Raw genomic sequence first — 16,133 nt, 5'->3', positions numbered from 1 at the left:
TAAAAGAACACCCATTTTATGGTACAAATTGGTATTTTTTAGGAAAAAAATCTCTTTTAATGTGTAAAGGTAGATTTACGGAACAATATACCAAAAAATTAGAAGAAAATATAAAAAATATATTTCAGGCATATCTGGGTTAGTTTAAGCGCTATTACAACAGCTGCAGCCAAATCTTGGTCAGACATTTCCATTTTTCAATTTGCAACACTATCAATATTTTCTATGAGGGAGCTCTTGCACAGATGCCAATATTGATCATCAATAATTATTATGCAATAAGTATTGATCGCTTGGATGGGAGTTCTTCAAAATAATACTACGCAATAAAAATATTTCGCAAGCGTATTGTAGGTCTAGGGATCGCCTAATACTTCTGGTCAGATCATCACTCTTCATGCTGACGTAAGTAAGTAAATGGTGAAGGCGCTGGATATGTCCATCGGTGTCACTATCAACAACAGCCACATGTCTTTCTTGTTAAAGACAGCTGACGGCGCTGACGTTTAATATCAAAATCAAAACAATGGTGAAAATTTTATTCTTGATATGAAGTTGCAAATATTTACAAACACTGACTTTAATTTTTCAAAAATTCACCATAAATTATTTTCTGTTTTAAACTAAGCTCCAACCAGTATGTCTTGTGAAATCAGGCTGACAGCCACTATTGAGAATGTACCAAGGATAAGGAATTGTTTATATCCCACAGATGACTTAAAAGGTACTTAAAATACTATTATTTTCATGCCTTATTTAGAAACGAACCAAAATAATTTTTTTTTACACATCTCTAGGGACAGATTGGTGGCTGCAGACCTCAAAGATTTCAGTGTCTCCAACAGGAGATCTAATAGCTCTAGCCAATGAAAGAGCTGTAGTAATATTGACATCAAAATGGGTCTCCACACTGTCATTGAGCCAATTTCTAGTTAGTCATACCTGTACGATACATGACTATGATAAAGTTCGGGCCATCCTCTGTCTTCCAATTGTGGGAGAAAGTCATAGTTCTCATGTTGGACCGGAATGGACATGCATTGTTGTTGGTAATTTAAACACAAATGGCAACTAATTGATTAAAGCCTATGTGATAAATATTTTAGGGTATGACTCTGGCTATGTTCGTTTTTATACTGAAAAATGTGACTTGCTTATGGAGGAGCAATTTCACAATGAAAACATTACCAGTTTGAAATGCCAAAGTCAGCATAGTCCCAGACCTGATATTTCACCCGAGTTGTACCAAGAAGAACTTTATATCCAGTATCAAAGCAATGTTTGCATCATAAATGGACATCAACTATTTGAGAATTTAAAAACATGTAGAAGCCAACTTGCTAGAGGTTTCTTAGTAGATTAAGCACATAAAATAACTGTTTACAAATGTTCTATTTTAGCTCAAGCCAAAGGAAGTCCAGCTGAATTTAAACCAATACCCTTAATAGTTAAAAAATGGGGCTTTCAAGATCAGAGCCTTATAAATGATGTAGCTGTCCTAGGACTAAATATATCAAACACATTTGATCATCTTTTGGCAGCCTCTTTATGTGGAGGTTTTGAAGCCAAATACAGGCACACTCCTCCAAATAGTACACTTGTGTTGGCTGTTGGGTCTAAACCTTTTCTAGGTAAAATGCCTAGCTGAACTGTAATATTCCAATCTTTGCCGCAATATTTTCTTATTTTATTAAGTTTTTAGGATTCCATTATGCCTTGGAAGGTGTAAATCAGCCAGTGTTAAGTGATGTTGCCAAAGCAGTGGCTAGTAAATTAAAGTCTGCTCTGCCGTAAGTTCAATTATTTTTTCTGTGTTTTTCACTTATAAAGAGTACATATATTTTACTATATAATGATATTTTTTCAAGTTTCTTACATCAAAGAAATTGCATTTTTTTATATTTTTTTTTAAATTGTATTTTTTTTTTATGTAATGAACATTTAATTCTTTTTAATTGTTTAAATATACAATGTATGTTTATATATACAAAATATACATGCATGGCATGAGAAATAAATTACAAGCTCTCAAATCAATAGCTGATTACTTTGGTAATGAAGAATCTATGAAAGCCTATCGGCACTTCAGAAGATTATACAGGAAGCATCTAGAGGAAACCAAAAGAATTGCTTATCAGAATTTTATTTCCAACTCTCCAAACAAAGTATAACATAAAGATAACTGGAAACTAATTAATTTTGAGTCTAATAATGGTTGTAACAACAGTGGTTTAACTTGTATTGATCCGCTAATTGTGTTTTTATATCATATTAATAGTTATTTGTTCTAATTTTTTGGATAACTTTGGATTGTGACTACTTTTTTTCTTTTCTTTTCATTCATTCTTTAAGGTTTGTTTTATGTTTTTTCTTTAAACTATATTTTTCATTGTTTTGCAACTGTTTCCTGTTATGGGGCAAGTTGCCTGTTGGAAATAACGACTTATTATTATATTATTATTATCCTCAAACCTTTAATGACTTCTTTGCCACCATTGCTGACAATATCATTAAAATAATTCCAGATTCAAATGTCAACTTCTCTGCACTTCCTATGCCTTCATGCCCCAATTCTTTTTTTCTTAGTCCTATTACTCCAAGTGAGGTTAATAAAGCAATAAACAGTTTAAAACATTCTAGGGCAGTTGACGTTTATCAATTAAACAGTGCTATAATAAAGCATACCAAGGACATTCTAGTTGTCCCATTGACCTTAATTTTCAACTTTTGTTTTGAACAAGGGCTTTTTCCAGAAAATCTCAAGGTTAGCAGGGTCATACCGATCTTCAAAAGGGGTGATAAAGAGGACCTGTCAACCCAGAGATCCTTCTGAATAAACTGGAAGCAATTTATGGCTTTAGAGGAGTGGTCCTCGCTTTCTTCATCACACAACTATAATAATGTCTCTAGTATTTGTCCTGTAAAGTTTGGAGTCCCACAGGTGTCAGTCATCGGGCCTATACTATTTATAATTTATATTAATGGTCTGTGTACCTTTCTGAAGCCGAATCCCTCTTTTTTATTTGCCGATGATAGAACATTGCTTTCATCATCTGATAGTCTTGAGGAACACACCAATATGACTTCTGTTATATCAAGAGCCAAGAAATGGTTTGAGGGAAATAAACTTAATTTGAATGAAGGCAAAACTCAGAAGTTAATTGTGTCACATAATCCTTGAGTCCAAAGCAAAGAGTGTGTTAAACTGCTGGGTTTGACTGTGGATGATGGGCTAACATGGCTTGCCCATATAGATAGCTTATGCAAAAAACTCTCTTCAAGCATATATTGTCTGAGACAGCTTAGAGGCTTTATGGATATGGGCGGTCTTTTAAGTGCATACTATGCATTTTTTCATTCACACATTTCATATGGTGTAGGTTTATGGGGTAACTCTTCTCACTTAATAAGAGTGTTTCGACTCCAGAAGAGAGCTTTGAGGACGATTTTAAATCTTCGCTGTAGGGAGCACTGTAGACCATTTTTCATAAAATTACAAATTTTAACCCTTCCTTGTATATACATATACATTCTTAACTGTCTTGTTGAAATTCATAAAAATAAAGATAGTTATAAAAAATGTAGATTTTCACTCTTATAACACAAGAAATGTACAACAAATACGTCCCTCTTATTTAAAACTACAAAAATCAAAGAATAATTCACTGCTCCTTAGTCTTTACAACAAATTACAATGTTCTACTCGCCAGCTATCTCCTAAAAAATTCAAAGTACTCATCAGAGATACTCTTTTAGAACACAACTTTTATTCTGTTGATGAGTTTATAACCATGCCTCTGAATGAATGACAAATGTGCTCAGATCTTGACAGATTCTTGTTAAATTTTATTGTACTTTTTTATTACTATTATAACTTTGTTCAGTAACAGTATTTATGTTCTTGTTAAGATGTCATAATTTTGTACTTGTTTATATATTTTTTTGCCTATATTTATATGTTTTTATTTGTATTTGATTTTAAATTTGTGTAATGATGACCTTTAGGTATGTATTTTTTTTTCTTTAAATCTCTCAATTGTTATTGAACTGTATTTTTAACTTCTGCATACACTGTTTTTCTTGGTTTAATTTTGTGATTTGTGTAAGACTCTAAGGTTACTCGCATCAATAAACTACTCTAATCTACTCTACTTTACTCTATATTCTCTAATTTGTGTCAAGTTACTAAACAACAAATTATTTCTAAACATATATTGACATCTATTGGTTATTTTTAGAATTTTCCATTATTTTTTTTTATTTCAAATCATATTTCTTTGCTGAAGATTAATGGGAAGAAAAATAAATCAAAAACTGAAATAAATAATAAGAAATATAATCAATGAACCTAAATACTGTATTTTTGGATAAATAAATAAAAATCTGATGTTTTTGAGAAAAAGTTTATTTCTATTAGGTGTATTAGGAATATAAATAAAATAAAACTACATTAATATAATAAAATCATGAACAGCCTATATAAAACTTATATTAACAGATTCAGGGTATATTCCTTTTTTAAAATTAGCACTACAATACATATACTGTGTCCTATTTTGGCTACAATTGCAGCATATCTCTCTTACTATACCAGATAGACTCTGTGTAAAAGCCCGGCTGTACAAGTAAAAATAAAAAAAGTAAAAGTTCCTGTAATCAGATATATTTAGCTAAAGTTCAGTAGCATGTTCAAAAAAAAAATAGGTAGTTTTCCCAGATATATGACCAAACATGGTCTTTTTTTAATTAAACACGCTGTATTTTTTGTCCTAAAAATTTGTAAAAGAAGTTCACTTAGAATATGAGGTTATAAAAGAAGCCAGTTGCACTACCTAAGCTCCATATTCCATGTGCACTACCAAATAATCTACAATTACATGTGCTAAAATGCTTATTAGCGTGTGAGACTGTCCCAGATAAGTATATGAGAATTCTATTTTGAGCCTTGGTAACACTTACTAGGTGCTTTAGGCCAAGCCTCCAGTGTGTGTTTTGAAGGGTTTTCATACCAAGACCTGCATCAAATTAGCATTATACCATCAGAGGGCCTTTCTGGTGACATGTACTGAAAAAAAGCTAAGCTTCCACAACTATATCATTAAATCAACTGCAGCTGAGGCATTTTTCTCGGCTTCTGAGATTAAATTAAAGTGGGCTCTTTAATTTAATCTCAGTAAACATCGAAGAGCTTTCTTTTGTAATTTTAAAATATGCTCGAATTGTCACAACACACTCCTCAAAATGGAACGGTGTATCTGAGATGTGATTTAAAGGGGTATTCCTAAGACCATTCTAGAAGTTAAGCTACTTGGACACTAATACAGGGTGTTTCAATTTAAAATGTTTTCGAAAATACCCCCACCAACTTCAAGGCAAGCTTAGGCACGTTTGTTAAGCGCTCGTGTTGCACGTTTAATTGCTTGGGAATTGTTTTTAATAATATTTGAAGTATTTAAAATTGGATTGAGGAGTCCCTTTTATGGTTTCTATTGGCGTTTCATACACTAGAGCTTTAATCCACCCCCAGAGGCAATAATCCAGTGGATTTAAGTCTGGTGACCTCAGTGGCCAAACTTGAGGTCCTCCTCTGCCAATCCAACGATCAGGAAAACGATTGTCTAAGAAAATACGCATTCGGCGACTAAAATGAGGCGGGGCTCCATCGTGTTGAAAATATATTCGGTGTCGGAACAATTAGCGGAACATCATCCAACATGTGTATTAAATGGTCTTCAAAAAAGCGTAAATATCCTTCTCCAGTACACAGTTAGACACTTATCTAATACAAATGGTCCAAACAACTTGTCGTTCAGCATTCCACAACACACGTTAACACTGAATCGATGTTGAAAGTTTTGTTCAAACGTGGCATGAGGATTTTCATCTGACCACCGATGTTCATTGTGTCGGATATTAATTTCATTGCGGGTAAAATGAGCTTCATCGCTAAATAAAATGTATTTATGTAGGCCTCGATTTTGTTGGATCCATTCGCAAAATTGAACCCTTAAGCCATCATAATCACCCTATTTGTTGGACCGGTTGAATATGGAAAGGCTTAAAACAGTTTTTCCTAAGCGTCTTCCAAACGTCTACATGTGATGCGAATCGAAGTTCTTTTGTAATCCTCCTCGTACTAACACTCGTGTTCTCTTTAGCCATATCCAGAACATTTTCTTCATTTTCCACATTTAGTCCCTCCCGCCTCTCGTTCAGAATTAACTCTTACTCTTGGAAATATTCCTGTTTCCCGACTTTCTCCCGACCCGCAAATCTTTCTGAAAAACTTTTCGATTAGGAATTCTTCGATTTGGAAAACGACGTCGGTATTCATCAACAGCACGTCATGCGCTACCATTACAGAAACCATACACGAATATCATGTCAGCATACTCCCTATGGGTGAATGTGTGAGGCATTGCGTAATGGAAACTTTGCTCTTTTCAAATTGAAACGCTCAGAATCAATCAAACTGACAACCATGCTTGTCAAAACTACCAGTCAATTAAAATAGGTATTAACAAACAATGATGAAATACCTGCAACGTGAGTTAGAAATACAGAAAACGTAATTTTTCCAAAAATTAAAAAAAAACTTTAGAGCCGATTATTTCAGAAACGGTTAAGAATCGGATTAAAACATATGGGTTAATTTATCTTATTTTGCCCTTCTGAATATTTCCCTTTTTTCCCGAAACACCTATAAGCGCAAAACAGGCAAAAGCGCCAAAAATATCACCCTCAAAGTCAATGATCTAAATAGTGGAGTTATTAAGTACAATGAGGAAACGTTATGCACAAAAGGTTTGCATCGCACCATGATTTTATGGTGATTAACGCATTAGATACGGTTTTATGAAGTGCTAGTAGTTTCTCTCAAGTTACACTGCTAATGCCCAGACTAGAAATGTTGTTGATAAATAACAAAAACAAAATAGAGCCCAATACCAAACCATGACCAACCCTACATTCTATTGGCTTGCATGAAGACATCGGCTTATTGACCAAGACTTCTACCATTGAGATATGACTTAAACACGATTCGAGAGCCATGATCTAGATTCGTGGTACTGTAATTTGTTAAATAAAATATTATGATTTACACAATCGACGGCTTTTGAGAAACCACAGGACATTGTTACTGGGGAGTACTGTTTGTTTAGGCTATATACATTACTATGAAGGAAAAACAGCATCATGTATTTGTGCATTTGTGTATTTACCACTGAAAAATCCAAATTGGTGCGTAGTTAGTATTTTATATAGGCAGATAAAAGTAGATTATGGTAATCATTAAGTTGCTATTTACAAAGCAATTATTGAGGCTCTCAGGTGAAGCAGAGATTGCGCCAGAAGAAGCCTCATTTTTTAAATTATTTACAATAGACCATTATTCTTTAGAAACATTACTGGATCTAGGCAACCTCTTATCCCAGTAAAGATTTGGCGTTTTTTATAATCTTAAATAATCTGAAGAAAGTTGCTGTCCAAGTACTTAGATAGGTTAAAAAGTGCATATTTTTTGAAAATGTATGAAGGCATTTGGTAGACCAGAGCTTGTTGTTTATTATTGGCCTAAGAGGACAGGATTGACAGGATTCAGCTCTCCTTGCTCTCTGAATCTGTTGAAGGCCGAGAAATCTGCCTGAACTTCAGTTGATTCAATGATATAGACGTTGTCTGAAATCCTTCAAAACACATACTTGAGGGTTGGTTGCGAAGATCAACAAACAGCCTAAAGGCCTTAAGCATGGATGGTTCCCCTAGTCGAGCCAATAAATTGCGTCCATTAGTCTTACCGAGTTTTATGATAGCCGCACTACAAATGGACCCTTCGGGTCCATGTCTAGCCTTCCTCGCATATCTCTCTACATTAATATTAAGTTTTTATAACTTACAAGCAGCTATAGCCAAGCTAGAATCAATCTTGACACTTGACCTCGTTTAGTTAGGTTTTCGGTTGTTGAATTGGAGAGTGATGGTGGACTTTCCACCGTTTTTGGGCTCAAATGTTGATAGACTGAACTAGACGTACTTATTACGTAATGCTGGTAATGATAGATTTAAGGGTGTTGAAGATGATCAAGTGGCACTGTTTGTTAAAGTACCTGGTTAGTACCAATCTAGCTTCTCTAGGTGACTTTTGTTCTGTACTCCAATTTGGAAACCGCAGTATGAACTGTTCTTATTTTTCAACATAAGAAAGTATTAAATAAAGTTAGTTGTCCCATAGTGAGGAAGCTGGTTTCAAGTATATATGAAAGTGGATTTTGGGCACTACTACAAGATTTGTCTTCTTTTATTGATGATTTGTGAGGTGGCGAGGCTTTTCCCTTTCTGAGAGCGCTAACGTTTTCCACTTTACCCATTTCACTTGCGTAGTTCGCAGCGAGGGTGCCCTGTAAGCAGGATCAGCTCTTCTGTATTTATTTATTATTCTGTATTTTCTGTATTATAACAGCCAATTGTCATTGCCAATTTGATAGCAGGTTTTCGAATGAAACCATGCCCAAATCTTTTCAAAGGTTAAAATCAATAACTGTGCAAACTTTGACATGTTTTGTATCGACAGATTCTGTATTGTGGTTCTTCAGTTATAAGCAAACATAGCAACAGACATTCACATTTAAATATATAGATAGATAGTGTAGAAATTAGGCTTAGTCTCATGGCTATTATGGGCCCTCATCCGTCTCTCAACCGAGTTTTTGAGATCGACACTTTTTCGTTTTGTTGTAAATTGTATCAAGGTCTCTTTCAGCATAATGGACGAATTCTTTTAACTTCTCAATCGAATTGCCTGGTCAACCAGTCTCTGAGCCTCTGATACACTTATGTGAAATTGATGTTGTGAGTAGTACCGCATGGTTTATGGAGTTAAAAGCGTTGGGGCAATCAAGAAAGATTCTAACAGACTTTAATATTGATTAAAGTTAATTAAAATTCTGATATATAGCGGTATTATGGTAATTATTGTAGAGGGACCTTATCTGAACCACTTTTGAATCTTTTTTCACAAATTAACAAAATATTCATTTTAATGATATGTATGTACAGTTAAATCATTTATCAATTTTTGGTATTGAGTATATAAAAACTTAGCTTAAGAAACCAAAACAATATTTTAACGCAATATAGACGTTCTATTTTTTTCAGTGGTTGGTTAACGGGATCTAAACAAAATGAAAGCAAAGAAGTTACTGTAGCAATGCAACCAATAGACACTATGGGCTTAAGATTTGGCCTTAGTGATGTTAGAAGAACCGCAACAGACATAGTGCTCTCCCCCAATAGAAAGTTAGCAGCCATATCTGATAGTCTTGGACGAGTCTTGTTAATAGATTGTTTTAAAGGGATCATTATTAAGAATTTTAAAGGGTACAGAGAGGCACAGTGTGCATTTCTACAGGTCCCCGATGAGCGACGTTCTAAACATCGTCATGGCAATAAAGTTGCAGTTTTTCTAGTGATTTATTCACCGAAAAAGGGCACCTTGGAGATTTTCACAGTACAACAAGGAACTAAAATTACAACATTTTCGGCTTCAAAGTATAGTAGGCTGTTGTACATTTCACATGGATTGATGGGATTCACCACAACTTCAAAATCACGTTACATTTGTCAGTTTACTTGTTTGTTTTTAGACAGTGAAGGTGATATCAAGGAAATCATAGTGCCATTTCATTTTGCCTTAGCAGAGAAAAACAGCGTTAAAGCGAGAGATATTTATTTTTACAAAAAAATGCGACAGTTCATAAAAACAGGTTGTCTAAGCACTGATGCTTTGGAAAATGAAATCTTTAATATGTGTTCTGAATTGAAAACGGTGGAGATCAAAGTTCAAACGGTTGACATGCTTTTGACAAGCAAAGGAGTTTCTCCTGAAATTATTTTAAAATGCCTTGATTACTTTCTCGAGCATGGTGGTGATGGTGTTGAAAATGAATCCTTAATTAATCTTAAAACAGTTTGCATGAACGTTAAGGCTTTGTTAGAGCTTTATGTATTTGTTACAAGTAAAAACACTAATGAAGAAAATGGCAATAGTGTAGAAAATGAAGACAATAAAACCTTACCACACTTAAGCGCAAAAGATTTGGAGGGGTTACAAAAACTTCTGGATTTAGCCACTTCTAGTAGTGACAGCGATTTAAAAACTCCTCGAGTGAGATTCTGTGACGAGGTTGCTTTTGAAGTTAACGAATTTTTGGCAAGTTTTGATTTTACGAAGGCAGATAAATTAAGTTTGAAAGAAGGACTAGAGGACCACCAGCTATTTAAAACATCTGAGGTAAGTGGGTTCGATGACAACTTTATACATTTTAGTAATCGGGATTTTTAAATTCTGTGGTATTACACTGAATATATAGTTATCAAGCTTTTTGTGTACTAAAATGATACACAGTGGAACGGCTTAGTATAAGTAAGTTGTTCAAATCAGTTAATATTGTTATTATCACACAACTACCAAATCTTGATTAATGCTTTCTAAACTTTTTAAATGTACAAATTGTTTTGCTTATCATAAATATGTTAATAACAATTAGATAACGTTTAGTGATCGACCAATAAGGAACATTTAAAAAAATGGTTATTGCTTGAATTTTACAATATAAGGTCTAACTTATTTTAAATAGTAGGAATGAACATTTTTCCCAGGGCGCCATCTCTGAAGTATTGAGCCAAGTCACATCCGTAAAATTAGTATTTTGTGTTTTATCTAAACAGTTCTGATGTCACCCTTTAAAAATATATGGTTTATTAATTTTTAAATTCTTACATAAAAAATAGTGCAAGATCAAAACAAGATAAAAACTCTTCAAAATCAAAACAAGGAGGATATCTACCCAGATATTTTTAATAAGATGTTCAACGTATTGTTAACTATCGGGCAATAATATTCTATATGGATTTTATAAATTACATGAGAAAGTTTTTCATTATCGTTGAATCAGTTTTATTAATCTTCATCAAATATAACCACACTTTGGCAAAGATTTCGGCACAGATGTAGTCCACAAGAGGACATCTTTTGTTTTCTTCGAATTCCATTCAGAATATCGACTTCACAGCAGAACACAGCAGGGTTTTCTTACTATAGTCATGCATTTGACCTGGTGGATCAAAATCGGATCAGATACATTAAATAGGTTGAGTGTGATGGGTGTATCAAGCTGTTGGTTGACATCATATTTAACTGGAAAATCGCAGGAAGTTTTGCTTAGAATAAATATGTAAAGGGTGTTTTTTTTTCGAAGTTTGGTGTTTAAATTGGCAAGACTGTTTTTAGTAATTCTCAATTTGACAGTTGCCGGTATATTTATGGTCAGAACAACGGTTACAGATTGTGCAAATTTATTTTGAAAATCACGGTTCAGTACGCCAAACTTACACTGTGCTACGGTCATTTGACGGTCAACATAATCGTCCATCCGAATAACCATGAATCGTTTTCGTTCCTCGCAGGCTAGTTGATAATATGCATGCTCAAAGATGCCATACAGTGCGTACAGAAGAAGTTATTGCTGCTGTGGAGCTAGTGTTGGAGAGGACCCAAATGAATCGATTCGCCATCGTGCACAGCAATTGAAGATGACCATATCAACTTTCTTTAAGGGCCCTTCTTGAAGAAGCTGTTCATTACGAAGAAATCATTTTGCAATAAAAAGTTTAAAAGCATTTCTCCTCAATTATTGCGTTATCCGACTTCTTCGTCGTTGGTACATATACTTGGATTATTTTAAAGCTATGTTTTGTGTTTAATTTCAAATTGCATTATGCTCCTTTGTCGTTACCCTTGTAAAACAGTTGATAACCCGACTTTACATTTAGATGTTTTTCTCCTGACCGTTTTACTTCACTGAGATCCACAATATCCCACTTCATGTGTTTACATTTTTTCCAGTTTTAATAACTCCTCCTATGGTGACAATCTTCTTATTATACGTTAGGTTAAATTTGAGGAAATTGTATAAAATTTTTCCTAGAGTGTATGTAAAGCAGTACCTGCAATTTCAAGAGGTGACTGCAAGCGGCTCTGAGCTCACCGGAGCACAAGCGAGTTAAAAAATGATGAATTAGAGTTCAAGGGGTGACTACCTGCTTTGTGGAAGATTTTGCGAAAAGATCTTGGCTTGCGAGCTTACAAGATCCAGCTTGTGCGAAAATTGGAACCGCGAGAGTCGTATGTTCGGTGAATTTTTCCGAAGTGAACATTTCCAAATTTGGAGTGGAAAAAACCCAGAAGCCTTTGTTGAGATCCCTGAGATCCTACTCAGAATCTTCTTCACTCTTTGTTTCATAATGAAGAATCTGCAGTTAATGGATAATCCATTGTTAACTTGTTTAAAATTTATTTTGAAACTGTCTATGTAAGGAGCAGCAATGGGAATTTTTAAGGTAATCCCTCTCGTAAAATTTAATTTTTCCAGCAATTTCGGTTCAGGAAATTTTTAATAGCATTTGCTGCTTGCCTAATACATATACTTTGGGTCTTGGTGGCATACCAAATGTGCTTCTCAAAAAGTGTGTTTGCCCAATTTTGTTAAACCTCTTAAACCACATTTTGTTCAATATGTTATCAAAAACTCCTATATTTCCTGACAGATGGAAAAATGGTTTTATAATTCCTGTTTTTAAGAATGGGGAAATGAGTGAGGTCAGAAACTACCGAGGTGTCTGCACTCAGTCCTCTATTTCGAACTCTTCAATAAGTGATCAATTGAGGTGGATGTGCCGAAATTTAGTCAATATGCACCAGCATGGCTTTTTTTCTGGCCGATCGACAGTCACAAACTTTTTGTTATATCAAAGTAGGCTAATCAATGCCTTGGAGGAATTTAAACAGGTTGACTTAATTTATGCAGATTTTTTAAAGGTTTTCGATGGAGTTGATCATTGGGCTTTTCTGAGTAGGTTGTTTGATTTGGGTTTTGATGCGTCTACTTTCGGTTGGATCGCTAGTTTTGTTGTGGGTCATCAGTAGGGTGAAAATAGTTTTTTTTGTCTGAAGCAATTATTGGTACCTCAGGGATAACTCAAGGGGGACACTATTCTTCAATTTTTAATTTATTTGCAAATACTATCTTTAATTGCTTGCTGCACAGTTTTGCTTTGGCTTTCGCTGATGACTTTAAAATTATGAAAACAATTCACTGTCAAGAGGATCAAACATTTCTGCAGGAAGACTTGGATATACTTTCTGATTTGTTTAGGGATAGTAAGCTTAGTATGAATGTGTCGAAGTGCTGTTTTAATAGCTTTTATAAGGGGGTTAGAAAATATACTACTTGCTATCTTGATGGGGAACATTTTAAATATGTAACCAAAGTAAGAGATTTGGGGGTAATTTTTCAATGAATATCTGAACGAAATTACAGTTAAATCTTCAAAAAAGCTTGGATTTCTAGATTTTCAAGCTTTCTCAGGCATTGTAAGAATTTTTCATTGGATACTATAAAGAGTGTCTATGGCTCCCTAGTTCGTTCTAAGGTAGAATATGCTTCTATAGTTTGGTCTCCTTATCAGGCAGTACACAACTTGTCTTGGAAAGAGTTCAGCATACATTTTTAAGATCTTGCGCATTCAGATTTGTTTATTGCTGATTACGATTATGCATTAATTGAGAGTCATTTAAATCTGGTTACGTTGGATTTAGGCGGTATATGTCGGGTATGACGTTCGGTCATAAGCTAATTAATGGTTATATAGATTGTAGCAGTTTGTTGGAGTGCATAACCAACTAGGATTAGAAGAGGTGGCTTTCAATATTTTCGTATATTTCGTATATCCTAAAAGTCGTATCTTTTGAAATACCGTAAGTTAGTAGTTAGTAGGTGGTAAAGATTTAAGAAAAATATGTTTTTTTACAATACCTGTGAAACCCCTGTAGATATTTTGGTAATATTTGGTATGCATTTTTTATGCATCAAAAGGCGTTTTCTGAGGGTCACTATTTTTTAAATTTTTATCAGCGACGTTCGTGCAAGGTGTAAAATAAATATTTTTGATGAAAAATATGGTACACCACTGTTTACTTAACCTTTCAAATAATATTAGAAGTCATCACTCAGTTTTTAAGGCAGATTCTGTTTACCGACAAAGCTAATTTTTCCAGAGAGGCAATCGTTAACTACCATAACAACCACATTTGGGCAGATGAAAATCCCCATGCCATAGTTAGTTGAAGCTCATCATTAAGAACAATTTTATTTAAATGTATGGGTTGGGATCATTGGAGATCACCTTATTGGCCCACATTTTTTACCAAAGAAATTGAATGGGGAAACATCGTTCACAACACTCGTTTTCTCCAAGACATACTTCCAGGACTTCTTGAGGCGGTACCCCTAGATGTTAGAAGCCTGCCCATTTTAGTTTATTAGCACGTCTTTATTTAGACGAAACATATCCAAGCCGTAGGATAGGCCGAGGCGGTCCTCAGTTTTGGCCACCTTGGTCACCAGATATGAATCCACTAGATTTTACCACATGGGGTCATTTAAAAACTTTGGTGTACAGGATTCCAGTACTGGATATTGATGACTTTAGAAATCGAATCATTAATTCATGTGCCGTAATTCAAAATTTTCTTGGAATTTGTTATCGGATTCGTCGACAAATGCGGCGACGTATAGACTCCTGCATAATGGCAGAGGGTGGTCATTTTCAAAATTTTTTATAATTTATTAATTTCTTTTTCTTTCATTTGGTTTAAAACAAAAATTAGAATCACATCTAAGCATTAATAATAAACACTTTTTAATACATTAAGATAGATATTTAGATAGTCAAGAGATCAAATTTTCTCAGAAATAAATGAGAAATACAAAAAAAAAAGTGGCGTACCATATTTTTCATCAAAAATATTTAGTTTAAACCTTACACGAACGTCACTGGTACAAATAAAACAAATTAGTGAGCACCAGAAAATGCCTTTTGATGCATAGAAAATGCATACGAAATTTTATTAAAGTTTTTTCTTTAAAATTTACCCAAGAATCAGCCCCTGAATTTTTTCGCATCTATTTATTTACACCCTGTATATTACATATTGTTGGTAATTTGATTTGTTTTTGTTGCACTACAGAGGATTAGCTTTGGGTTTTTGGATTACTACTTGTGATGCTTATGTTGGATAACTTTAATTTTATAAGTAGATTTTAACAATATACAGGGTGTTCGAAAAATAGACGGAGATATTTGAATGGGTGATTCCTTGTAAAAAAATATGAGAATAAGTTTCTATAAACATGGGTCCGGAAATTTGGTATTACTTGTTGTATTAAGAGGCTAATTTAGCCCTAATTAGATTAAAATTATAAGGTCCAGTGGCGTCCCGGAGGACATCTTAGCAAATGTTATTGGCAAAAAAATGTACGCCACTGCCTTTTTTTAACTTTAATATTTGTTGTTTGATTAAGCATTTAAAAATACAACTTTTTCGTCTTTTCTATTTCTTTCGTATAACTCACTTCATTTTCGACAAAATAAATAAATAACGTTTTATTGCATGTCACTGGACAAAATTGGTTTATTAATTTTTGCTAAAAAAATCACAGGTGCCTTGGAAAACAAAAAACCATTTCTGCATGGAGGCTTGACATTGACAAGTGTCAGTTCTCCTAGAAAAATAATTATATTCATAAAAAATCTATATTTAAAAAAATTATCACCCTGTATCTTGAAAACTCTGCTTTTCCGGACCTATGTTTATAGAAACTTTTTCATATTTTTTTACAAGGAATCACCCATTGAAATATCTAAATATTGAAAAATTATTGCTGGAAACATGTACCAACCGCATAATTTCACGCATTGGACCTGTGAATTGGTCTCCAGCTGCTTTTGATCTTACATGTATGGATTACTTTCTTTGGGGATATGTGAAGTCCCGCGTCTTCGCAGATAAACCACAGAGGTTGGATTACTCAGAGACATCACCAACATTCGCCACGTTATTGTCGAGACACGGACCCAGTTGCTCGAAAAATTGGTCGAAAATTGGCTATATTCGAGCCAGCCGTGGAGCCCATAGGCTCGAAACCATTTTTAAGCACTAATGCCATAACTACTAAAAAAAACACTGTTTATATATAGCCGATGTTCTTTAGGTTGTCTTTTATTAGTGGATG

At 34.2% G+C, this 16,133-nt stretch overlaps 1 protein-coding gene across 2 annotated transcripts in view; it reads left to right on the top strand.

Annotated features, from left to right (window-relative positions):
* Positions 1-476: 476 nt before the first annotated feature.
* The window catches only part of LOC126742070 (rab3 GTPase-activating protein regulatory subunit), a 52,306-nt gene continuing 36,649 nt past the window's right edge, over positions 477-16,133 (top strand). The window contains exons 1-6 of one of the 2 annotated variants that reach the window (XM_050448602.1): positions 477-724; positions 798-1,049; positions 1,107-1,346; positions 1,401-1,631; positions 1,703-1,790; positions 9,157-10,291. In XM_050448602.1, the coding sequence (XP_050304559.1) occupies positions 640-724; positions 798-1,049; positions 1,107-1,346; positions 1,401-1,631; positions 1,703-1,790; positions 9,157-10,291 (2,031 nt within the window). In that variant the 5' untranslated portion in view covers positions 477-639. Of the gene's footprint in view, positions 725-797; positions 1,050-1,106; positions 1,347-1,400; positions 1,632-1,702; positions 1,791-9,156; positions 10,292-16,133 lie in introns of those variants that run through there. The other variant, XM_050448603.1, reaches the window with a different exon arrangement.

Source organism: Anthonomus grandis, chromosome 11 (genome assembly GCF_022605725.1).
Source record: "Anthonomus grandis grandis chromosome 11, icAntGran1.3, whole genome shotgun sequence".
Taxonomy (NCBI): Eukaryota; Metazoa; Arthropoda; class Insecta; order Coleoptera; family Curculionidae; genus Anthonomus; species Anthonomus grandis.
This window is presented reverse-complemented; position numbering and strand designations above follow the sequence as displayed.